At 41.1% G+C, this 25,500-nt stretch overlaps 1 protein-coding gene across 2 annotated transcripts in view; it reads right to left on the reverse strand.

The window, feature by feature from the left end:
* The window catches only part of nrd1b (nardilysin b (N-arginine dibasic convertase)), a 122,123-nt gene extending 99,482 nt beyond the window's left edge, over positions 1-22,641 (reverse strand). The window contains exons 1-6 of one of the 2 annotated variants that reach the window (XM_085775268.1): positions 22,612-22,641; positions 18,606-18,889; positions 12,969-13,254; positions 12,069-12,150; positions 5,980-6,133; positions 322-395 (exon numbers count right to left, since the gene is read on the reverse strand). In XM_085775268.1, coding sequence (XP_085631394.1) covers positions 322-395; positions 5,980-6,133; positions 12,069-12,150; positions 12,969-13,254; positions 18,606-18,859 — 850 coding nt within the window. In that variant the 5' untranslated portion in view covers positions 18,860-18,889; positions 22,612-22,641. Of the gene's footprint in view, positions 1-321; positions 396-5,979; positions 6,134-12,068; positions 12,151-12,968; positions 13,255-18,605; positions 18,890-22,611 lie in introns of those variants that run through there. The other variant, XM_085775269.1, reaches the window with a different exon arrangement.
* Between the last annotated feature and the right edge of the window lie 2,859 nt (positions 22,642-25,500).

Below are 25,500 nucleotides of genomic sequence, written 5' to 3' on the forward strand. Positions count from 1 at the left end.
AACAAAAACGCGGACGTCCGTCATAAGACAGCCGTGTTGTGGTAGTTGTGATTGTTTGTGGTTGTCATGGTGATGAGGCCGGCGAGAAAAGACGAGAGTAAACACTAAAAGTCTCTGAGCATCAAGATCCAGACCACCACAGCCCTCAGTTTACATCACTAAGAAAGTTTTTATTTTTTTTTAAATAAAAAGATAAAGCGTCTCAGTGATCCTAAGTCAGTTCCACTAAGTTTGTCCCGGTGGGGTTGCCGTAGCTACGGAGCTGTCACACACCGGGCAGCGACAGGAGCCACGAAGAAGAAGAGACAGGAAGTGACTCACCACTGTCCACGGCCTCCACCTCTCTGTCGATGGCGTCTTCGATCATCAGAGGACAGATGAAGAACTGAGCCCACCTGAGACACACAGTTCAGTGGATGTTGTTGTCATGGAAACCATTAAAGATCTGAAATGTATTGCCCCAAACCGATCCGTGGTCCTTAGTGTCGGCCGTCTGAAAGTCTAAGTCTGAAAGTCTAAAAGTCTGAAAGTCTAAAAGTCTGAAAGTCTAATAGTCTGAAAGTCTAAAAGTCTAAAAGTCTGAAAGTCTGAAAGTCTGAAAGTCTAAAAGTCTAAAAGTCTAAAAGTCTGAAAGTCTGAAAGTCTGAAAGTCTGAAAGTCTAAAAGTCTAAAAGTCTAAAAGTCTGAAAGTCTAAAAGTCTAAAAGTCTGAAAGTCTGAAAGTCTGAAAGTCTGAAAGTCTGAAAGTCTAAAAGTCTGAAAGTCTGAAAGTCTGAAAGTCTGAAAGTCTAAAAGTCTGAAAGTCTAAAAGTCTAAAAGTCTGAAAGTCTAAAAGTCTAAAAGTCTAAAAGTCTGAAAGTCTGAAAGTCTGAAAGTCTGAAAGTCTAAAAGTCTAAAAGTCTAAAAGTCTGAAAGTCTAAAAGTCTAAAAGTCTGAAAGTCTGAAAGTCTGAAAGTCTGAAAGTCTGAAAGTCTAAAAGTCTGAAAGTCTGAAAGTCTGAAAGTCTGAAAGTCTGAAAGTCTGAAAGTCTAAAAGTCTGAACGTCTAAAAGTCTAAAAGTCTAAAAGTCTGAAAGTCTAAAAGTCTGAAAGTCTAAACGTCTGAAAGTCTAAAAGTCTGAAAGTCTAAAAGTCTAAAAGTCTGAAAGTCTGAAAGTCTAAAAGTCTAAAAGTCTGAAAGTCTAAAAGTCTAAAAGTCTGAAAGTCTAAAAGTCTGAAAGTCTAAAAGTCTAAAAGTCTGAAAGTCTGAAAGTCTAAAAGTCTGAAAGTCTAAAAGTCTAAAAGTCTGAAAGTCTAAAAGTCTAAAAGTCTAAAAGTCTGAAAGTCTAAAAGTCTGAAAGTCTGAAAGTCTAAACGTCTGAAAGTCTAAAAGTCTGAAAGTCTAAAAGTCTAAAAGTCTGAAAGTCTGAAAGTCTAAAAGTCTAAAAGTCTGAAAGTCTAAAAGTCTAAAAGTCTGAAAGTCTGAAAGTCTGAAAGTCTAAAAGTCTGAAAGTCTGAAAGTCTAAACGTCTGAAAGTCTAAAAGTCTGAACGTCTAAAAGTCTAAAAGTCTAAAAGTCTGAAAGTCTGAAAGTCTAAACGTCTGAAAGTCTGAAAGTCTAAAAGTCTAAAAGTCTGAAAGTCTAAAAGTCTAAAAGTCTGAAAGTCTGAAAGTCTAAACGTCTGAAAGTCTGAAAGTCTAAAAGTCTGAAAGTCTAAAAGTCTAAAAGTCTAAAAGTCTGAAAGTCTGAAAGTCTGAAAGTCTAAAAGTCTAAAAGTCTAAAAGTCTGAAAGTCTAAAAGTCTAAAAGTCTAAAAGTCTGAAAGTCTAAACGTCTGAAAGTCTGAAAGTCTAAAAGTCTAAAAGTCTTAGGTCGCTTTCACACCTGAAAGTCCGGACCACGGTCCGGACCAGAGGGAAGAAATGATACATTGTTGCAATTAAGTTTTGGTCCGGTCTGTGTTCACACTGTCCCTTGTCAAAACGCACCTTTTTTGTAAACAAATGACACGTGGTCTACTGGTTGTTCAGCTATTGGTCAGAAAATGTGAGGGAAAATCACTTTCTGTCATTTTTTTTCCTATTCACCAACAATGGGGAGCAGCAGCTTTGACAGTTTTCCTTTGCAAGGAGACTGTGGCAGCTTTCACCGCGCCCTGCTGTCCTGCATTCTCTCTCTCTCTCTCTCTCTCTCTCTCTCTCTCTCTCTCTCTCTCTCTCTCTCTCTCTCTCTCTCTCTGTGTGTGAACGGCAATAACGGAGAAAGAGCGCTATGCGGACATGAATGAATGAAAGATATTGCGTTGGTCGAGCCAAAAGCCGAAAAATCTATTCGTGGTTGAGGTAATTTATTATGGGAAACACTGCTGTGTTGGTTTGCTTCCTGTATTTGGTCTATTAAAAGTCCGATTACGTTCTCACCTGAAGTGAACCGGACCATGGTTCACTTCGAACCGGACCGAGTCCTGACTTTTTTGGGGGACCATGGTCCGCTTGTTTGGTCCGACAAAAGTCCGGACCGTGGTCCGGGGGAGTGTTCACACCTGAAATTTTGGTTTGGACCAAACTGAAAAGTCCTAAAGTCCAGACCAAACGAGGCTAGTGTGAAAGCGACCTTAGACTTTTAGACTTTCAGACTTTCAGACTTTCAGACTTTCAGACTTTTAGACTTTTAGACTTTCAGACTTTTAGACTTTCAGAGTCTGAAAGTCTAAAAGTCTGAAAGTCTAAGGGCGCTTTCACACCTAATAGTCCGGACCAAGGTCCGGACTTAAATTTTTTTTTTGTTACATTGTTTCCATATAGTCCAGTAAAGTTCGCTTTCACACTGCTATTATGACAGCGGACTAAAGGATCTACCGACGTCATGACGGATGAGCGTGCGTCTGACGTTAGCGCATAGAAAGTGCTCTGAAAAAAATAAAATTAAAATGTGTGTAAAAAAAAAAAAGAAAAAATATAGCCTACAGCTGGAAAGCACGCTGTGGTTTGTAATCGCGGTGCAGAAGAGTGAGTTTAGAGCTGATGAAAGGAGAGAAAAAAGAGGATTGTGCCGCGGCGAAATGCTCTCATTGATCAGCGATCAGCTGTTTTGGGTAGTGGAGGGGAACACACACGCTATGCGCACACACGCGTGATCCTCCTGTCAGATGCGGCTGCATCTCTCCAGGTCACTTGTGTGTGAGTGTGAGAGCAATAAAAGCTCTGACTTGCTGGGGCAGACGTTGTTTGGTGTCACCCGCTGATCCGTCTTTTTCAGACTTTTTTCGGCGGAAAAAATATATATTCGGGTCATTATATAAAAAAATAGGCTTGCATGTATCGTTTGGGGATTTATATTAAACACTCTACTGTTTAATTCCGTGTAAACGTTTACAAGTGTAGCCTACACTGACACACCCATCCTTCTGACCAAATCTGGATATAATATGATCTCCTCCTCTCCCCAAGTGTTGCCGCCGGTTGCCACGGCTCCTCTTTCCTTTTTTTCTGTCTATTTACTTTTTTCGGCACGAGCGCATCTGACGTTATTTCCTGTATTTGGTCTGATAGTTCGAACCTTCCAAAAAAATGCTTTCACACTACGCAGCATCGGACCTTGGTCCAGGATAGTCCGGACCGAGACCACCTCCTGAGGCTGGACCAAAGACTCAGTCTTTAGTCCGGACCGTGGTCCGGGGGAGCTTTCACACCTGTCACTTTGATCCGAACTATCTGGAAAGTCCGAAAGTCCGGACCAAACGAGGTAGGTGTGAAAGTCTGAAAGTCTAAAAGTCTGAAAGTCTGAAAGTCTGAAAGTCTGAAAGTCTAAAAGTCTGAAAGTCTAAAAGTCTAAAAGTCTGAAAAAAGTCTGAAAGTCTAAAAGTCTGAAAGTCTGAAAAAAGTCTGAAAGTCTAAGGGCGTATTCACACCAGGCTCGTTTGGTCCACTTAAAACGGACTTTTCCTCTGGTGCGGACTTTTTGGGGAGGTGTGAATACAAACCAGCGGACTCTGGTGCGGATCAAACAAGTGGACCGAGACCACCTCTGCAGCTGGGACTCGGTCCACTTGTTTGATCCGCACCAGAGTCCCAAACGAACCCTGGTGCGGTTCGCGTACAGTGTGAATGCAAACCGAACCTTTCCCGAACCAAATGCAAAATCCAAGTGCCTTTTTGGATTCAACAGGCTTCCGTTGTTGTCAGAAAATGTGGAAATTATCAACAATGAGCCGTGGGTCAACATGGAGCACAGATAGACACGCTGCCTCCTTGATATCTGGTCAGTGGAAAACATTTATCAGATGCTGGAGAGGACGCACCCGTCGCCGTTAAGGTTCTTTTTTTTTTTTTTTTTTTTTTTTTTAACTGATAGCCTAACAGAAAGTCGTTATACAAACCGCACCAAGTAAAAAAAAATTTAGTCCGCACCAAAGCAAGTGAACTATCGGACTAAAAGTCTGAAAGTCTGAAAGTCTAAAAGTCTGAAAGTCTAAAAGTCTAAAAGTCTAAAAGTCTAAAAGTCTGAAAGTCTGAAAGTCTAAAAGTCTGAAAGTCTGAAAGTCTAAAAGTCTAAAAGTCTAAAAGTCTAAAAGTCTGAAAGTCTAAAAGTCTAAAAGTCTGAAAGTCTAAAAGTCTGAAAGTCTAAAAGTCTAAAAGTCTGAAAGTCTAAAAGTCTAAAAGTCTAAAAGTCTGAAAGTCTAAAAGTCTGAAAGTCTAAAAGTCTAAAAGTCTAAAAGTCTAAAAGTCTAAAAGTCTGAAAGTCTAAAAGTCTAAAAGTCTAAAAGTCTGAAAGTCTAAAAGTCTGAAAGTCTAAAAGTCTAAAAGTCTGAAAGTCTAAAAGTCTGAAAGTCTAAAAGTCTAAAAGTCTGAAAGTCTAAAAGTCTAAAAGTCTAAAAGTCTAAAAGTCTGAAAGTCTAAAAGTCTAAAAGTCTAAAAGTCTGAAAGTCTAAAAGTCTAAAAGTCTAAAAGTCTAAAAGTCTGAAAGTCTAAAAGTCTAAAAGTCTGAAAGTCTAAAAGTCTAAAAGTCTAAAAGTCTGAAAGTCTAAAAGTCTAAAACTCGCTCCAATGAGCTCCGCTGAGAACTGTTTCTGTGTCTGCACCTTTAAATGTTAATGAGCTCCATCTGTCACGCTCCTCTCAGCCAATCAGAGGCCTCTGAGCCTCAGGGACAGGATGTGGCTAACGGTAGCATAGCTAATGTTTATGGGATGTATCACTAGAGCTACAGAGTAGCTCCCAATAGTCCCAAACTAGGCTTGAAACAACGTTCAAAACACACACTCAGCCAGTATCACAACTAAGCATAAAGTCGTTAGCTTAATGCTAACGTATAATGTAAAACCTCATAGACGGGCTAACAGAAATTAGCATCGCTGTCGCTGTTTGGCAGCCATAGAAGCTGCTAACAGTTGTTTTACTTCTATCTTCAGCTTCAGCTGTTAACAGTCACAGTTTAATCTGAGTCTGTGGTCGGTTGTAACGGTTGTTAGGACGTTTGTTCTGGGAGAAGAGCTGAGTCTGTGCAACGGCTGTCACAGCGGTGACCGGGGACCGTGGCAACGGCTGTCACAGCGGTGACCGGGGACCGTGGCAACGGCTGTCACAGCGGTGACCGGGGACCATGGCGACAGCAGCAGCTCTACTGAGCTGATCGGGCGGAGCCAAGCTCCGTCCTCATCCCGGGGGAGAAAACAGCCAAGTAACTTATCCACACGTCAGTAGTTGTGTCTGTAGTTGTGTCAGTAGTTGTGTCAGTAGTTGTGTCTGTAGTTGTGTCAGTAGTTGTGTCAGTAGTTGTGTCTGTAGTTGTGTCAGTAGTTGTGTCAGTAGTTCAGTCAGTAGTTGTGTCTGTAGTTCTGTCTGTAGTTGTGTCAGTAGTTCTGTCTGTAGTTGTGTCAGTAGTTCTGTCTGTAGTTGTGTCAGTAGTTCTGTCAGTAGTTCTGTCTGTAGTTGTGTCTGTAGTTGTGTCTGTAGTTGTGTCAGTAGTTGTGTCAGTAGTTCAGTCAGTAGTTGTGTCTGTACCTCTCCAGAGCCTCTCTGAAGTGTTTCCTCTGGACGTCGAACTGGAAGATAGTTCTCTCACAGTCGGTGGAAGCGTTGTCGCTGCCGCCGTGTTTCTTCAGGAACGAGTCGAAGCCGTTTTCCTCCGGGAACTTCTCACTGCCCATGAAGACCACTGACACAGAGCAACAGACACGTTAAACTACTGACACAGAGCAACAGACACAATGAGAACTACTGACATGAAGACCACTGACAACGCGCCAACACGCCTACACGCGATCGGCAACCACGTTTGACGGCGATATGTTTTGATCTGAGCGTTAGCTGCTGTTAGCCTCTTCCTGTAGTTCAGCTAGTTAGCTGCTGTTAGCCTCTTCCTGTAGCTCAGCTAGTTAGCTGCTGTTAGCCTCTTCCTGTAGTTCAGCTAGTTAGCTGCTGTTAGCCTCTTCCTGTAGCTCAGCTAGTTAGCTGCTGTTAGCCTCTTCCTGTAGCTCAGCTAGTTAGCTGCTGTTAGCCTCTTCCTGTAGCTCAGCTAGTTAGCTGCTGTTAGCCTCTTCCTGTAGCTCAGCTAGTTAGCTGCTGTTAGCCTCTTCCTGTAGTTCAGCTAGTTAGCTGCTGTTAGCCTCTTCCTGTAGCTCAGCTAGTTAGCTGCTGTTAGCCTCTTCCTGTAGTTCAGCTAGTTAGCTGCTGTTAGCCTCTTCCTGTAGTTCAGCTAGTTAGCTGCTGTTAGCCTCTTCCTGTAGTTCAGCTAGTTAGCTGCTGTTAGCCTCTTCCTGTAGTTCAGCTAGTTAGCTGCTCAGTGTTTCCTCCAGGATTTTTTTAAAGAGTGGTGGCGAGGGTGGTCTGATCGGGGGGGGGGGGGTGCGCGCGAGACCGGATCGTCGACTAGTCGCTGATATGACATCATTCATATTTTTCCCATCATAACTAAAATCCCAGGAGGAGGGAAATGCTCTGCAACAATCTGTATTCACTGACTGACAGCTCACGCACAGAAATGAGTCCACAGAACAGCAGCTTTATAAACAACAAACTGTAAATCAGTTTGTTTTTTTGTAACATATACAGGTGCAAAAGAAAATACTGTAGCTACTGTTCATTAAACAATTAGGGAGGAAAACGACACACAGGCCTCGTCACCATCACAGTCCTGCTCACTCACAGTTTCACTCACAGTTTTTGTTTTTCCTGGTTGGTTGCTGCTGTTGTTGGTTGTTGTTGTTGTTGTTGTTGTTGTTGTTGTGCGTGACGTAAAGCTGTCGATATGAGCGGAGTTTTTTTGTTTTTTTTTAATTGCCGGCAGCCCGGACACACTGGCGGCGGAAGCGGCAGTTTCTCCTGCTCTCTCTCTCCACGCCGGTCAAACATCGACCCGTCTGTAGCTACTCGGTTTTCCACACACACAGGTCTGTCTCTAGCCTGTATGTAGCCTATGGATGTGTGTCTGTGCAGACGTAACTGACAAATATTTATAGACGGACAAGCAAACTTAATCATCAGTTATTTTATTTTGAAAATTGACCGGATTCTCTCGCCTTTTCTGTGCCTGACTTCCTGTCTGGTACGATCTGGTTCTATCCAGCTTGACGGCGCTCGTATTTTTTTCATTCAGCGCACTCAGCTGTTGTTTCAAGCCGCTACTCTTGTAGCCTACTGTTACATGATCAGCGACTAGTCGACGTCAAGCTCAAAACGTCATTGTGGAGCAGGGGACTAGTCTGTGCAACCCCTAGTGGAAACCTGCTTTACATTGTTTTAACATTAAAAAAAAAAAAAAAATCATCATTCTGAAGGTGTGGCGGCTTTTATTTTGCCGTGGCGGTGCGCCACGATCAATTACATGTAGCGGAAACCCTGCTGCTGTTAGCCTCTTCCTGTAGCTCAGCTAGTTAGCTGCTGTTAGCCTCTTCCTGTAGCTCAGCTAGTTAGCTGCTGTTAGCCTCTTCCTGTAGCTCAGCTAGTTAGCTGCTGTTAGCCTCTTCCTGTAGCTCAGCTAGTTAGCTGCTGTTAGCCTCTTCCTGTAGCTCAGCTAGTTAGCTGCTGTTAGCCTCTTCCTGTAGCTCAGCTAGTTAGCTGCTGTTAGCCTCTTCCTGTAGCTCAGCTAGTTAGCTGCTGTTAGCCTCTTCCTGTAGCTCAGCTAGTTAGCCGCTGTTAGCCTCTTCCTGTAGCTCAGCTAGTTAGCTGCTGTTAGCCTCTTCCTGTAGCTCAGCTAGTTAGCCTCTTCCTGTAGCTCAGCTAGTTAGCTGCTGTTAGCCTCTTCCTGTAGCTCAGCTAGTTAGCTGCTGTTAGCCTCTTCCTGTAGCTCAGCTAGTTAGCTGCTGTTAGCCTCTTCCTGTAGCTCAGCTAGTTAGCTGCTGTTAGCCTCTTCCTGTAGCTCAGCTAGTTAGCTGCTGTTAGCCTCTTCCTGTAGCTCAGCTAGTTAGCTGCTGTTAGCCTCTTCCTGTAGCTCAGCTAGTTAGCTGCTGTTAGCCTCTTCCTGTAGCTCAGCTAGTTAGCTGCTGTTAGCCTCTTCCTGTAGCTCAGCTAGTTAGCTGCTGTTAGCCTCTTCCTGTAGCTCAGCTAGTTAGCTGCTGTTAGCCTCTTCCTGTAGCTCAGCTAGTTAGCTGCTGTTAGCCTCTTCCTGTAGCTCAGCTAGTTAGCTGCTGTTAGCCTCTTCCTGTAGCTCAGCTAGTTAGCTGCTGTTAGCCTCTTCCTGTAGCTCAGCTAGTTAGCTGCTGTTAGCCTCTTCCTGTAGCTCAGCTAGTTAGCCGCTGTTAGCCTCTTCCTGTAGCTCAGCTAGTTAGCTGCTGTTAGCCTCTTCCTGTAGTTCAGCTAGTTAGCTGCTGTTAGCCTCTTCCTGTAGCTCAGCTAGTTAGCTGCTGTTAGCCTCTTCCTGTAGCTCAGCTAGTTAGCCTCTTCCTGTAGCTCAGCTAGTTAGCTGCTGTTAGCCTCTTCCTGTAGCTCAGCTAGTTAGCTGCTGTTAGCCTCTTCCTGTAGCTCAGCTAGTTAGCTGCTGTTAGCCTCTTCCTGTAGCTCAGCTAGTTAGCTGCTGTTAGCCTCTTCCTGTAGCTCAGCTAGTTAGCTGCTGTTAGCCTCTTCCTGTAGCTCAGCTAGTTAGCTGCTGTTAGCCTCTTCCTGTAGCTCAGCTAGTTAGCTGCTGTTAGCCTCTTCCTGTAGCTCAGCTAGTTAGCTGCTGTTAGCCTCTTCCTGTAGCTCAGCTAGTTAGCTGCTGTTAGCCTCTTCCTGTAGCTCAGCTAGTTAGCTGCTGTTAGCCTCTTCCTGTAGCTCAGCTAGTTAGCTGCTGTTAGCCTCTTCCTGTAGTTCAGCTAGTTAGCTGCTGTTAGCCTCTTCCTGTAGCTCAGCTAGTTAGCTGCTGTTAGCCTCTTCCTGTAGCTCAGCTAGTTAGCTGCTGTTAGCCTCTTCCTGTAGTTCAGCTAGTTAGCTGCTGTTAGCCTCTTCCTGTAGCTCAGCTAGTTAGCTTCAACTGTGTTTACATCGATAAACAAACTGAATACCCAGGGGGCAAAGCAAAACAACAGACAGGGAGCGTTGTAAAAGGTTTGACAGCAGAAATGATCTCTAGGAACTTGAAGGATTAAAACCTGGGTGGACAACCCGGTCAACTCGCTGCTGGAAAGCTACAGGGGACAAAACCCCTTTCTGGGGTCGTTTGGCTGGCGAAATGATGTAAATGCAAATATTTAGGTACTACAATGGCATAAATAGTCATACAACTATAACATTTGGCAGAGAGTATCTTGACACATAGGGGGAGGCAGGAAAAAAAGATTCTGGGGTTTGTTGCAACTCGATTTTAAGATATCACCCTCAACATCCCAAAAAAGTACTGTTCGCCTGACAAGTTCTCATGAAAATGATTATTTTTCAGCACTTTATGGAGAATATCTATGCCTAACATGTATATAGAAAACTTCCTTAATTCATAAGCTTCCATTTGAGTCCCAGATAGCCTTTCTACTAGCTACTGGAAAGCTACAGGCTGCCTCCAAACAATGCAACACCTATTGTGAAAAACTCCATGTTAACTGGCCTGATCAGAAACCATTCTATTTCTGGTGAACAGATAGATAGAGAAGACCGTTGGCCACAGCAAGTGGGGCTTTGGAGATAGAAAGGCTATCTGGGACTCAAATGGAAGATTATGAATTAAGGAAATTTCTATATACATGTTAGGCATAGATATTCTCCATAATGTACTGAAAAATAATAATTTACATGAGAACTTGTCAGGTGAACAGTACTTTTTTTGGTCTTTTTTGGGATGTTGAGGGTGATATCTTAAAGTTGAGTTGCAACAAACCCCAGAATCTTTTTTTCCTGCCTCCCCCTGTGTGTCAAGATACTCTCTGCCAAATGTTATAGTTGTATGACTATTTATACCATTGTAGAACCTAAACATTTGCATTTACATCATTTCTCCAGCAGAACGACCCCAGAAAGGGGTTTTGTCCCCTGTAGCTTTCCAGCAGCTAGTTGACCAGGTTGTCCACCCAGGTTTTAATCCTTCAAGTTCCTACAGCTCATTTCTGCTGTCAAACCTTTTACAACGCTCCCTGTCTGTTGTTTTGCTTTGCCCCCTGGGTAGAATACGTAGCGATAACGTGTCTGTGTATCTTAGCGCTGGTCTTGTTGCTATGGTCAGGGGAACGTTCAGACGTTTCTACACCTTCGTTTATTTTCTACACTTCATTTTCTGAGTCTCTCTCTGCTTCATTCTAACACTGGTTGTTTTAGTTTTCTGACTCTCTGCTTCATTCTAACTTTCATTCTGGTTGTTTTTAGTTTTCTGAGTCTCTCTCTGCTTCATTCTAACTTTCATTCTGGTTGTTTTTAGTTTTCTGAGTCTCTCTCTGCTTCATTCTGGTTGTTTTTAGTTTTCTGAGTCTCTCTCTGCTTCATTCTGGTTGTTTTTAGTTTTCTGAGTCTCTCTCTGCTTCATTCTGGTTGTTTTTAGTTTTCTGAGTCTCTCTCTGCTTCATTCTAACACTGGTTGTTTTAGTTTTCTGACTCTCTGCTTCATTCTAACTTTCATTCTGGTTATTTTTTTTAGTTTTCTGAGTTTCTCTCTGCTTCATTCTGGTTGTTTTTTAGTTTTCTGAGTCTCTCTCTGCTTCATTCTAACACTGGTTGTTTTAGTTTTCTGACTCTCTGCTTCATTCTAACTTTCATTCTGGTTGTTTTTAGTTTTCTGAGTTTCTCTCTGCTTCATTCTGGTTGTTTTTTAGTTTTCTGAGTCTCTCTCTGCTTCATTCTGGTTGTTTTTTAGTTTTCTGAGTCTCTCTCTGCTTCATTCTGGTTGTTTTTAGTTTTCTGAGTCTCTCTCTGCTTCATTCTGGTTGTTTTTAGTTTTCTGAGTCTCTCTCTGCTTCATTCTGGTTGTTTTTTAGTTTTCTGAGTCTCTCTCTGCTTCATTCTGGTTGTTTTTTAGTTTTCTGAGTTTCTCTCTGCTTCATTCTAACACTGGTTGTTTTAGTTTTCTGACTCTCTGCTTCATTCTAACTTTCATTCTGGTTATTTTTTTTAGTTTTCTGAGTCTCTCTGCTTCATTCTGGTTGTTTTTTAGTTTTCTGAGTCTCTCTCTGCTTCATTCTGGTTGTTTTTTAGTTTTCTGAGTCTCTCTCTGCTTCATTCTGGTTATTTTTTTTAGTTTTCTGAGTCTCTCTGCTTCATTCTGGTTGTTTTTTAGTTTTCTGAGTCTCTCTCTGCTTCATTCTGGTTATTTTTTTTAGTTTTCTGAGTCTCTCTGCTTCATTCTGGTTGTTTTTTTAGTTTTCTGAGTCTCTCTCTGCTTCATTCTGGTTGTTTTTAGTTTTCTGAGTCTCTCTCTGCTTCATTCTGGTTGTTTTTTAGTTTTCTGAGTCTCTCTCTGCTTCATTCTGGTTGTTTTTTAGTTTTCTGAGTTTCTCTCTGCTTAATTCTGGTTGTTTTTTAGTTTTCTGAGTCTCTCTCTGCTTCATTCTGGTTATTTTTTTAGTTTTCTGAGTCTCTCTCTGCTTCATTCTGGTTATTTTTTTAGTTTTCTGAGTCTCTCTCTGCTTCATTCTGGTTGTTTTTTAGTTTTCTGAGTCTCTCTCTGCTTCACTCTGGTAGTTTGTGTGTCCACTCACTGTGCTCCAGGAAGTGTGCGAGGCCGGGGAGGTCGTCGGGGTCGCTGAAGCTGCCTACGCTGATGCAGAGAGCGGCGGCCGCCTGGTGACGGGGAGGAGACGAGGGAACATCAGAAACAAGACAGAAGACATGAGAACATCAGGAAGAGTCGTCTGTCATCTCACTGACCATGAAATAGAACTAGGCACTTTCTATATACATATATAAGTATAGTACATAGTATATAAACTCTTGTGTGCAATAACCCCCCTACATAGATCTACATCTAATGTTTTTCATGTTGTTAATGTTTCTATTCTATCGGTGATGTGTGTCAGTCTTGTTGTATGTTTGTTTTTGCACGGAGCTGTCAACATTTCACTGCATTACCATATTTTCCGGACTATATGTCGCACCTGAGTATTAGTCACATCTGTCAAAAAATACGTCATGAAGAGGAAAAAAACATAAGTTGCACCGGTTTATAAGTCGCATTTATTTTTCTAACATTTAATTAATAGCCGGGTCTCATATAACGGCCGGGGCTTTGTTTACACAAAAGGCCGACACCAAATAGCACTACAGGCCGGGTCAAAAAACAAAAAAACAAAAACAACAACTCCGTTGCCTGGAGCAAAGTGATGAGGATCTGATCAGAAACTCTTTGTGGACTCTGTGAAGACGGACGGGAGTGAAGCCGACCTCTCCTCTGCTTCAGAGAGGGACGGCCCTGCACTGTCGGACCTGCTCCCTGCCCCGTGTCCGGAGCCTGGTCGGGACCGGAGCAGAGACCGAAGACGGGCCGCAGAACACGCTGTGAAAACACTCTGAACTGAAGTGAACATCAGAAACCAGACAGAGGACATGAGGGAGCTGAGTGTCTCCTTGTCTCCTTGTCTCCTCGTCTCCTCGTCTCCTACCTGCTTCTCACAGCTGCTCTTCTTCTTCTTCTTCCCTGCGTTCTCCTCGTCCAGCTCGTCAAAGTCGCTGTCCTGCTCCTCCTCTTCATCGTCCTCCTCGTCCTCCTCCGAGCCCTCTCCAGAGTCTCCTTCCTCCTCTCCCTCCTCTTCCTCTCCTTCCTCCTCTCCTCCCTCCTCTTCCTCTCCTCCCTCCTCCCCCCGCTGCTCGCTGCCTCCTCCCTTCCCGTCGGCGCGGCTGAAGTCAGAGATGAGCAGAGCTCTGAGGCCGTTGCTCAGCTCGATGTATCTGCACAGGAGACCAGCAGCAGTTATTCATACTTATTAGAAATAGACAAGACAGTTTTATCAGTACAGGGTTTATACAGGAATCTGGAAGTTCATTCTAAAACCTTTTTAAGACGTTTTCAAGACCTTCTCAATATTTTCCAGCACCTCAGCGCCACTTCAAACTGTAACCATTTACATCAGTGACACTTTTAACTGAACAGTTCTAGTTTGTGATAAAGACTATAGACCACTATGATACAACAGAATCAAAATAGGCTGGGATAATAAATAAAAGGCAAAGTTTATAAAAAACACATTGCTCAACTCTCAAAAAACAAAAACAACAATCTTCTTTTCTTTTTTATGCACCGGTTCATCTTTGGTTTTTAATAAAATGAATAAATTCACACACTTTTACGATGTTTTTTAGGACTCAAACTCTTGGACAGCTCATTCAGAAAAAAATACCTTCAATATTTAAGACTTTAAAAAGTCCTGAAAAGACTTTTTAAGGGTCTTAATTTTCCTTTTAATACTTTTCAAGACCCCGCGGATACGCTGTAGTATAGCCCATTTTTACTACCAGTTTGTCTCAAAGGGCTTTACATCCCATCATAACAACATCCTCTGTCCTTAGACCCTCACATCCACTGAGGAAAAACTCCATGAAAAACCCTTTAACAGGGAAAACCAGGAGAAAGCTCAGGGTGAGCAACAGAGGAGGGATCATCACCCAGGACAGAGATGTTGTTACAGACAAGAAAACAGTTTATAACAGAGGATGAGAGAAATATGGAAATGTTTAACAAGAGTTAATAATAATAACTAGAAAAAGCATTTCCAAGAATGGAAATGGTGTGACTGCTGATAGCAACTGAACGCTGTTGCAGAATTAGCAAATAGTGCAAGCTGTGATCACCATACAAATGTTTGACCAAGGTCAGAATCGAACCCACATCCTCATGGTCATTAGACTTCCACTCTGCCTCTAGGCCACAGTGCACACACAGTTGCAGAGACTGTTGTCTGTTAATGATCTGCACACTGTCAACATCAAGAAAGCTTGAGAGTCAAGCTTGAATGACTTAGAATGAAAATGTCTGTGAATTTCAGGCTGAGCACTAACCATATGGCCACAGAGAACCTGAGTTACAATGAGCTTTATACTATGAGGAATCAAAGACTGTCCAATGACAGCTGAATAATTGGAATCAAAAGTCAAGCAATGAAGTGAAATGACTGAGGCAGGAATCGAACCCATGACCATATGATCACTAAACCTTTACTCTGCCACTCGGCTACAGAGAGCACACTGCTTTCAAGACTGTTGTCATTCATTGTAATGTGATGATGTGCTGCAAACTGGTACGAGTAATCAAGGAGATAACAAACACCTGTAACCAATTGAAGGCGGGGGAGGAGAGCAGAATTCAACATAACATAACAAGAGTTCTTCCCTTGGATTCGAACCAGTGACCTTAGGGTTGGCAAGCAGTTACCCTAACCCCTACACTACAGTGGAGTTGCAGAGAAGAGAGGTTGAGACTTTGATGAATGTGAGATTTTTTGTGAAAAAGTTAAATATTTTAAAAAGTATAAATAGTTAAAAAGAGAAAAGTAATGCCGATAAAGTTCAAAAAAAGCTGCACGTTTTGATATATGAATTGTTGAAATAGCACAAAGTATGAAGGACTAGAAGAAGACCGTAAAAAGACTGCTTCAGCAGTCACACTATTGTTCTTCTGTTTGGCCATTTTCTTCCGCCTTTTTACGGTCTTCTTCTAGTCCTTCATACTTTGTGCTATTTCAACAATTCATATATCAAAACGTGCAGCTTTTTTTGAACTTTATCGGCATTACTTTTCTCTTTTTAACTATTTATACTTTTTAAAATATTTAACTTTTTCTGATTTTTTTCAGCTTTATAATGTGTGTGTATTGCGTCTAACGAGCAGAGCTAGAGTGGTGTCAGAGTGGATAGAGGCAAAAAAACATTCTAGAGTTTTTCTGGCTAAACTGTCAGCACGGCCACAAATTAAACTCTAGACAAATTATTTTCTCCAGTTTTGTAGCCACACTTGTCTTCTGGCTAAAATTCTGGTCAAAAATGCAAAGAGACTTAGATAATAATTTAAAATATTTTTTAAATGCAGCCAGGGAGCTCTCTGCTCTCATTCAGCCCAATGCATTTTTTTCACATCAGCAGGAGAAGGAGCTCAACTTTGTAACTTGCCGTTAAGTGCTTTTTAATTCATTTTAATTCACCAAAAAATAGTCACAGGTCACAAAAAAGTCCTCTTCTTACTTGGTGTTGCTAATTTATACTAATTACTCTTTATTTTAAACATCATTGAAAAATCTCACATTCATCAAAGTCTCAACCTCTCTTCTTCACAACTCCACTGTAGTGTAGGGGTTAGGGTGGATGCTTGCCAACCCGAAGGTCACTGGTTCGAATCCAAGGGAAGAACTCTTGTTATGTTTTGTTGAATTCTGCTCTCCTCCCCCGCCTTCAATTGGTTACAGGTGTTTGTTATCTCCTTGATTACTCATACCAGTTTGCAGCACATCATCACATTACAATGAATGACAACAGTCTTGAAAGCAGTGTGCTCTCTGTAGCCGTGTGGCAGAGTAAAGGTTTAGTGATCATATGGTCATGGGTTCGATTCCTGCCTCAGTCTTTTCACTTCATTGCTTGACTTTTGATTCCAATTATTCAGCTGTCATTGGACAGTCTTTGATTCCTCATAGTATAAAGCTCATTGTAACTCAGGTTCTCTGTGGCCATATGGTTAGTGTGTTAGGTGTTGTGCTATTTCAACAATTCATATATCAAAACGTGCAGCTTTTTTTTAACTTTATCGGCATTACTTTTCTCTTTTTAACTATTTATACTTTTTAAAATATTTAACTTTTTCTGCAAATTAAACTCTAGACAAATTATTTTCTCCAGTTTTGTAGCCACACTTGTCTTCTGGCTAAAATTCTGGTCAAAAATGCAAAGAGACTTAGATAATAATTTAAAATATTTTTTAAATGCAGCCAGGGAGCTCTCTGCTCTCATTCAGCCCAATGCTGAGAGTTCTCCACAACTCTGTCTGTAGTCCAGTTGGTTACAGGTGTTTGTTAAGAGACGCATTAATTGCTTCTGCCACCGTTTGCAGCACATCATCACATTACAATGGCAACATGCTTATGTCTGTGCTCTCTGTGGCGAAGTGGCAGAGTAAAGGTTTATTGATCATGAGGTCATGGGTTCAATTCCTTACTTTTTTTTTTAAGCAGAAGCCAGTGATCCTCTTATCAAAGGTTTTCTTTACCCCTCACATACTGTCTGTGTCTGTAGCCTAGTGGTTAGCTCACTGGGCTGAAGACCTGAAGGTTGCTGGTTCAAATCTTGCCTCAACAACAATTATAGTGAATTATTTTCCCAGTCGTCCTCTGTTGACTTCTGATAACTTGCTTCATGTTGAAACTGCTGCTCTCAGCCTGAAATTCACAGAAATTTTCATTCTAAGTCATTCAAGCTTGACTCTCAAGCTTTCTTGATGTTGACAGTGTGCAGATCATTAACAGACAACAGTCTCTGCAACTGTGTGTGCACTGTGGCCTAGAGGCAGAGTGGAAGTCTAATGACCATGAGGTTGTGGGTTCGATTCCGACCTTGGTCAAACATTTGTATGGTGATCACTGCTTGCATTTGCTAATTCTGCAACAGCGTTCAGTTGCTGTCAGCAGTCACACCATTTCCATTCTTGGAAATGCTTTTTCTAGTTATATATTCATGTTATTATTGTTACATTATTCCTACAAGTACACAGAGGTTAACGTTCACTAAACCTTTAGAGTGATGAGCCCTGTCAAAGACATTTCTGCTGCGCTTTGGGCCAGACAATAAATCAATCTATCTATCTATCTATCTATCTATCTATCTATCTATCTATCTGTCTGTCTGTCTGTCTGTCTGTCTGTCTGTCTGTCTGTCTGTCTGTCTGTCTACTGCTACACACACACACACACACACGAACACGATAGCCGCCACGCTGTCACAGTCGGTTCATTTCACTTTCCTTCATCTCATGTTAAAGTGAAATCAAGACTTTCTTGTTTCAGCTCCAGTGTTGAGTTTCCTTCCTCTCGTCATCTTCACTCGTTACTTTAAACTTTACACACGATGAGACTGAAACACAACGGGTCAGACGTAACAATAGTTACCGACCGCTACGACGGGTTAAACACCGCTACGACGGGTCAGACGTATCAGTCGTACCGGTACGACGGGTTAAACACCGCTACGACGGGTCAGACGTATCAGTCGTACCGGTACGACGGGTTAAACACCGCTACGACGGGTCAGACGCTCGGCCGTCGTCCTAGAGGTCAATCTGACCCCAGACCAGTTCTGTTGATCCTCAGGACATGAACATTTAGACAGACAGATAGATAGATAGATAGATAGATAGATAGATAGATAGATAGATAGATAGATAGATAGATAGATAGATAGATAGATAGATAGATAGACAGATAGACAGATAGATAGATAGACAGATAGATAGATAGATAGATAGAGAGATAGATAGATAGATAGATAGATAGATAGATAGATAGATAGATAGATAGATAGATAGATAGATAGTTAGATAGATACTTTATTAATCTATCTCTTAAAGCAGAAGTAAGGTGAATGTTTGTGTTAATCTAAGTCTTAAATAGTTGTATCTTCCGACAGCAATCACTTCTATAGAGTGTTTGGTCTGAAACACGGGTCTGTCAGTCACTCTGCTCTGCTCTGAGCCCAGGAGAAAACTTTCCTTGTATCCTACAACCTTTATCCAATGAGGAGAGAGAACGGCATAAAGGGGCAGTCCTCTCTGTGTGTGCAGCCAAGGGATGCGCCTGAATGTGGTGACGTAGGGACGAGGACCAATAGATCCATGACGAGGGCGGGGGCTGCTAACTCCATCTGCTGACAAGACGTTATGGTGCGTTCAAGGCAACTCGTAACTCGTGTTTTTCCGACCTGTGAAGTCGTACCAGTTCGATCTGGTACGAGTTCACGGGTCAGAAGTTACGAGTGGCCGTTATAGTGACTTTCACAGGTAAAACAGGTCGGAGAAACACGAGTGGGTTGCCTGGAACGCTACAAAGTCGTAAGTCGTGACTTGATGCTGTAATTTACGGTTTCAAAAGCCTGGAACGCAGCATTAGCCAAAACCACCGGATCGCTTACTTCTGCTTTAAGTGATGTTGGGGGTGATGTCACAACACCAGCACTGACATCAAGAAGTTAAAGCAGAAGTCAGTCAGGACTGACATCAATGTTAGTGCTGACTGACTTCTGCTTTAACTTCTGTGTTTCTGTACCTGTACTTCTTGGGGTCGCTAGGCGACTTGACGACCTCGGGGTCGCTAGGCGACTTGACGACCTCGGGGTCGCTAGGCGACTTGACGACCTCGGCGTCTGAGTCGACCTGCGTCTCCGCGGCGACGGCTCCCTCTCCGTCTCCGTCTGCCGTTGCCTTGGCGACCAGCGGCGCCGGCGGCGGTTCTCCCTGGTCCGGGGCCGAGGCCGGTCCCGGCACGCCGCCGCCGCTCAGCGACTTGTTGGTCTGAGGCATTCTACTGAGTATTCTGGGATGGAAGAAGAGCTGCACACAGAAAACACAGCAACATGATGATGTCATAGCAGCGTGGTGATGTCATAGCAGCGTGGTGATGTCATAGCAGCGTGGTGATGTCATAGCAGCGTGGGGAATGTGCAGTTGTTGGATTGTGTATTTGATGAGTTTGATGAGGGAAACCAAGAAATCCCATAATGAGCCTCCGTAGCGTAGCTCTGAGCAGCTCACGGCTCTGCTCCGCCGTTCTAAAAACAGCTTGCACCGACAATTAAAGGTAACAAACCTACTGCTATGACTATAGGGATTATGGTGAACTGTCCCTTTAATGTCTATAGGGGTTATGGTGAGAGGAGGACCTGACTAAATGTTGGACTGTCCCTTTAAGTTAATTAGTTAACCTGGTTAGAGTTAATTATATTAGTTAACCTGGTTAGATAGTTAGTTAACCTGGTTAGAGTTTATTTAGTCAGTTAACCTGGTTAGTTAGTGTATAGTTAGTTAGTTAGTTAACCTGGTTAGTTAGTGTATAGTTAGTTAGTCAGTTAACCTGGTTAGTTAGTGTATAGTTAGTTAGTTAGTTAACCTGGTTAGTTAGTGTATAGTTAGTTAGTTAGTTAACCTGGTTAGAGTTGATTTAGTCAGTTAACCTGGTTAGTTAGTGTATAGTTAGTTAGTTAGTTAGTTAGTTAACCTGGTTAGTTAGTGTATAGTTAGTTAGTTAGTTAACCTGGTTAGTTAGTGTATAGTTAGTTAGTTAGTTAGTTAGTTAACCTGGTTAGTTAGTGTATAGTTAGTTAGTCAGTTAACCTGGTTAGAGTTCATTTAGTCAGTAATCCTGCAGGTAAAGGACATAATAACATGTTGTTGTAAGTGTACACTTTAACTATGCATGTGAATAATACTGACCTAGTTAGTGTTCATTCAGTTAGTCAGTTAACCTGGTTAGTGTAGTTAGTTAACCTGGTTAGTGTCCTGCAACTAGCTAATGGACACTACACCGACTTCACTTCTCCGCCTTCAACCAGCAGCTTCAGTTAGTCTGTTAACCTGGTTATTAAGTTAGTCTGTTAACCTGGTTATTAAGTTAGTTAGTTAACCTGGTTAGTCTGTTAACCTGGTTAAGTTAGTTTATATGTAGTCAGTTAACTGATCTGTCAGTAATCCTGAGCTAACGGACACTACACCGACTCCTCTGTCGCTTCTCAACCGTTCAACCGGCAGCTTCAGTTAGTTAGTTAGTTAGTTAGTTAGTTAACCTGGTTAGAGTTCATTATATTAGTTGTTAAGTGTATATTTAGTCTGTTAACCTGGTTAGTTAGTTAATCCTGAGCTAAGGGACACTACACCGACTCAGTCGCTTCTCCGCCGGTTGAAGCAGCTTCAGTTAGTTAGTTAACCTGGTTAGAGTTCATTATATTAGTTAACCTGGTTCATGTAGTTGTTAACCTGGTTAGTGTTCATTAACGTTAAGTTAGTTAACTGGTTAGAGTATATTTAGTTAGTTAATCCTGAGCTAACGGACACTAAGTTATACCGACTCCTCGGTTGAAGCAGCTTCAGTTAGTCAGTTAGTTAGTTAGTTAACCTGGTTAGAGTTCATTATATTAGTTGTTAAGTGTATATTTAGTCTGTTAACCTGGTTAGTTAGTTAATCCTGAGCTAACGGACACTACACCGACTCCTCTGTCACTTCTCAACCGTTCAACCAGCAGCTTCAGTTAGTTAGTTAACCTGGTTAGAGTTCATTATATTAGTTAACCTGGTTCATGTAGTTGTTAACCTGGTTAGTGTTCATTAACGTTAAGTTAGTTAACTGGTTAGAGTATATTTAGTTAGTTAATCCTGAGCTAATGGACACTACACCGACTCCTCGGTTGAAGCAGCTTCAGTTAGTTAGTTAGTTAGTTAGTTAACCTGGTTAGAGTTCATTATATTAGTTGTTAAGTGTATATTTAGTCTGTTAAACCTGGTTAGAGTATATTTAGTTAGTTAATCCTGAGCTAACGGACACTACACCGACTCCTCGGTTGAAGCAGCTTCAGTTAGTTAGTTAGTTAGTTAGTTAGTTAGTTAACCTGGTTAGAGTTCATTATATTAGTTGTTAAGTGTATATTTAGTCTGTTACCGTGGTTAGAGTATATTTAGTTAGTTAATCCTGAGCTAACGGACACTACACCGACTCCTCGGTTGAAGCAGCTTCAGTTAGTTAGTTAGTTAGTTAGTTAACCTGGTTAGAGTTCATTATATTAGTTGTTAAGTGTATATTTAGTCTGTTAAACCTGGTTAGAGTATATTTAGTTAGTTAATCCTGAGCTAACGGACACTACACCGACTCCTCGGTTGAAGCAGCTTCAGTTAGTCAGTTAGTTAGTTAGTTAGTTAACTGGTTAGAGTTCATTATATTAGTTGTTAAGTGTATATTTAGTCTGTTAAACCTGGTTAGAGTATATTTAGTTAGTTAATCCTGAGCTAACGGACACTACACCGACTCAGTCGCTTCTCCTCTGTTGAAGCAGCTTCAGTTAGTCAGTTAGTTAGTTAGTTAACCTGGTTAGAGTTCATTATATTAGTTGTTAAGTGTATATTTAGTCTGTTAAACCTGGTTAGAGTATATTTAGTTAGTTAATCCTGAGCTAACGGACACTACACCGACTCCTCGGCTGAAGCAGCTTCAGTTAGTCAGTTAGTTAACCTGGTTAGAGTTCATTATATTAGTTGTTAAGTGTATATTTAGTCTGTTAAACCTGGTTAGAGTATATTTAGTTAGTTAATCCTGAGCTAACGGACACTACACCGACTCCTCGGTTGAAGCAGCTTCAGTTAGTCAGTTAGTTAGTTAGTTAGTTAACTGGTTAGAGTTCATTATATTAGTTGTTAAGTGTATATTTAGTCTGTTAAACCTGGTTAGAGTATATTTAGTTAGTTAATCCTGAGCTAACGGACACTACACCGACTCAGTCGCTTCTCCTCTGTTGAAGCAGCTTCAGTTAGTCAGTTAGTTAGTTAGTTAACCTGGTTAGAGTTCATTATATTAGTTGTTAAGTGTATATTTAGTCTGTTAAACCTGGTTAGAGTATATTTAGTTAGTTAATCCTGAGCTAACGGACACTACACCGACTCCTCGGCTGAAGCAGCTTCAGTTAGTCAGTTAGTTAGTTAGTTAACCTGGTTAGAGTTCATTATATTAGTTGTTAAGTGTATATTTAGTCTGTTAAACCTGGTTAGAGTATATTTAGTTAGTTAATCCTGAGCTAACGGACACTACACCGACTCAGTCGCTTCTCCTCTGTTGAAGCAGCTTCAGTTAGTCAGTTAGTTAGTTAGTTAACCTGGTTAGAGTTCATTATATTAGTTGTTAAGTGTATATTTAGTCTGTTAAACCTGGTTAGAGTATATTTAGTTAGTTAATCCTGAGCTAACGGACACTACACCGACTCCTCGGCTGAAGCAGCTTCAGTTAGTCAGTTAGTTAGTTAGTTAACCTGGTTAGAGTTCATTATATTAGTTGTTAAGTGTATATTTAGTCTGTTACCGTGGTTAGAGTATATTTAGTTAGTTAATCCTGAGCTAACGGACACTACACCGACTCCTCGGTTGAAGCAGCTTCTCGGACCGTTGCTCCGTTGCTCCGTGACGCTGCGGTTCGTCTCGTTACGTTAACATTTATATTTATATATTTATACATTTATTACATTTCTATATTATAACCAGATTCCAACATAGAGAAGAAGCTGTCAGAAGCCGCTCACCTTTGTCTGTCTGCGGTCTGCGCTGCCTGGATGCTACCGGAAATCACACAGCAGCCGAGCTTGAGCCAAAACAAAGCCTGTGATTGGCGCAGACCGACGCTGCGTCTGATTGGTCGACGCTTCACTCCGTCACAGACTGACGCTGCGTCTGATTGGTCGACGCTACCCGGAAGAGGTTTGTTTCTCCGGAGCACCGGAAAATAACGGCGATAAATAACAAGGATGTAATAAAGATTTAAATAATAATAAATAACAAAAACGATCATAATAATTCAGATCAGATGAGTAGTTTTACTATTTCTGTCTTTATTTAATCCTTTTCTATCATTCTCTTTGTGTTTTTATTTCTCTTTCACTTTTTTGTTTTACCATTTTACTAATAAATACCATTTTATTTAATGCTTTTACTGTACTAACCCTTTTCTTTGTATATTTTTAACTTTTTTATTAGTCCGTTTTTTGTTTTTTTCTTTCAGCCTCATTGTAAAGCACTTTGAATTATATTTTGACTTGAGAGAGATGAATAAAACTTGGCTGAGTCCAAAACCCAAACTCTAATATAAAAAAGAAAAATGATATCCGTACACATTAGACATTTAAATGTCGAAATATAATAAAATACAAATGTGAGCTATGTGCCACTGCAACGGTGGTGTGTTAAATGATGTCATCTAGTCGTTGTTGTGTCAGTAACAATTAAATACTTATATATGCAAAGACTTTGCTTATAATAAAACCAAACTGAAACACTCAGCTCTGAATTTATCATGCAAATTCTATAGAAAAAAAAAAACAAAAAAAAACTCTGTGCACATTTCTGACCTTTGAACTTCTGGCATCAACATAGGAAAATTAATTTCATAGCGTTCGTCAGTTTGCAATAGTTTACTGACCCATGAAATCCTCTGTTGGGACGATCCAACATCACATTATTATCAAACGTGTAGATGTTTAACAATCCTAAACAACACAGCAAAAGCTACATATTTTTGGAAATTTGATTAAAGTCAATAAAAATGTGTTAAATCAGTACATTTATGTCAATAAAAACATCACTTTACTAGAAACAGACAAACTATAAATACAAATTTGCTACTACAATAGTTTATTAACATTTTTCTGAAAATGCTTCTTGCAGTATGACTTCACTTTTCCCTCATTACCTGAGAGTTAAATCTCATATTTACAAATTCTTTAATTTCCCACCAGGAATCAAATATCAAACTGACTCAGTCTGAGCAATAACAACGTTCACTCGTTACTTCTCTTTTAATGTATTTACAGGGATTTATTAAAACGTATCTATGCTGTTATTTTTACACTGTGTTCAGTATTTATTCAGCCATGTTTTATGTTTTAGAATCTAGTTATAAGGTTTTACAAAGAGTCACAGACAGAGAACAGACCAGGCAGCTGCTCTGATTAAAGATTGAGATTTTTTATTATACTAAATTGCATCTATAATATACAAACATTCACAATATTTTGTACAATCACTTTGTGCTTCTCCCCCGTACAGGAGTGTAACTGTAAGACAACAAGTTCACATAAACTCTCTATAGAAGGTTTCCATGGTATAATACACAGCATAAAAATAAATCCATACTCAACACCGTTATAATCTCTAATTCTATCATTTACAAATTCACTTAAAAAATAATCATATGAAGACAATGTCAATATTATTGTATGTTTTTATCAATATGAAGACACACGGTGGAGAGTCACACACAGAAACGTGCGCCGTTGTAGCTATAGAACAATATGGCAGGATATCTATCTCCAGAATATTTAAGAATAAACGCACTTTTTTTTTTTTCTCAACATCTTTCGTTTCGTTTGCAACGTTAACGTATCTCAGCTCACACGACGTTATCAAAACATCGCACTGCCGTCAAAGATACCGCGGTAAACACAAACACAACTGAACACGCGATAAATATCATGGTAACCATAGCAACGAGAGGATGTGTCGGCTCTAATATCACACACACACACACACACACACACTCACACACTCACACGTTCATGTAGGAAACACTGCGAACATGAACATGACGGCTACGTGACGACACCGGCTAAAGGGGGCGGGGCCGAGCCGTGTGCTTCACTAGAGCTGGAAAAGAGAGTAACAACACCACTATGACTCCCGTGGTAAGGGTTTAAGGGTTTAAGGGTTTAAGGGTTTAATGGTTTAATGGTTTAATGGTTTAAGGGTTTAAGGGTTTAAGGGTTTAAGGGTTTAAGGGTTTAATGGTTTAAGGGTTTAAGGGTTTAAGGGTTTAAGGGTTTAAGGGTTTAAGGGTTTAAGGGTCTAAGGGTTTAAGGGTTTAAGGGTCTAAGGGTTTAAGGGTCTAAGGGTTTAAGGGTTTAAGGGTTTAAGGGTTTAAGGGTTTAAGGGTTTAAGGGTTTAAGGGTCTAAGGGTTTAAGGGTTTAAGGGTTTAAGGGTTTAAGGGTTTCAGGGTTTAAGGGTTTCAGGGTTTAAGGGTTTAAGGGTCTAAGGGTTTAAGGGTTTAAGGGTTTAAGGGTTTAAGGGTCTAAGGGTTTAAGGGTTTAAGGGTTTAAGGGTCTAAGGGTTTAAGGGTTTAAGGGTTTAAGGGTTTAAGGGTCTAAGGGTTTAAGGGTTTAAGGGTTTAAGGGTTTAAGGGTTTAAGGGTTTCAGGGTTTAAGGGTTTCAGGGTTTAAGGGTTTAAGGGTCTAAGGGTTTAAGGGTTTAAGGGTTTAAGGGTTTAAGGGTTTAATGGTCCAGAAAACCCATTCACTCCAATGTATGTGTGTTGCCCATTTGCTGGTAAATTGATGAAAACGGCCGTGTTTTTGTTTTTAGGTGTCTTGGTCATATCAGATTATACTTAGAATTTATTTATTACAAAATGTAGATTGAAACA

This window comes from Trachurus japonicus, chromosome 4 (assembly GCF_045865225.1).
Source record: "Trachurus japonicus isolate A0001 chromosome 4, Traja_1.0".
Taxonomy (NCBI): Eukaryota; Metazoa; Chordata; class Actinopteri; order Carangiformes; family Carangidae; genus Trachurus; species Trachurus japonicus.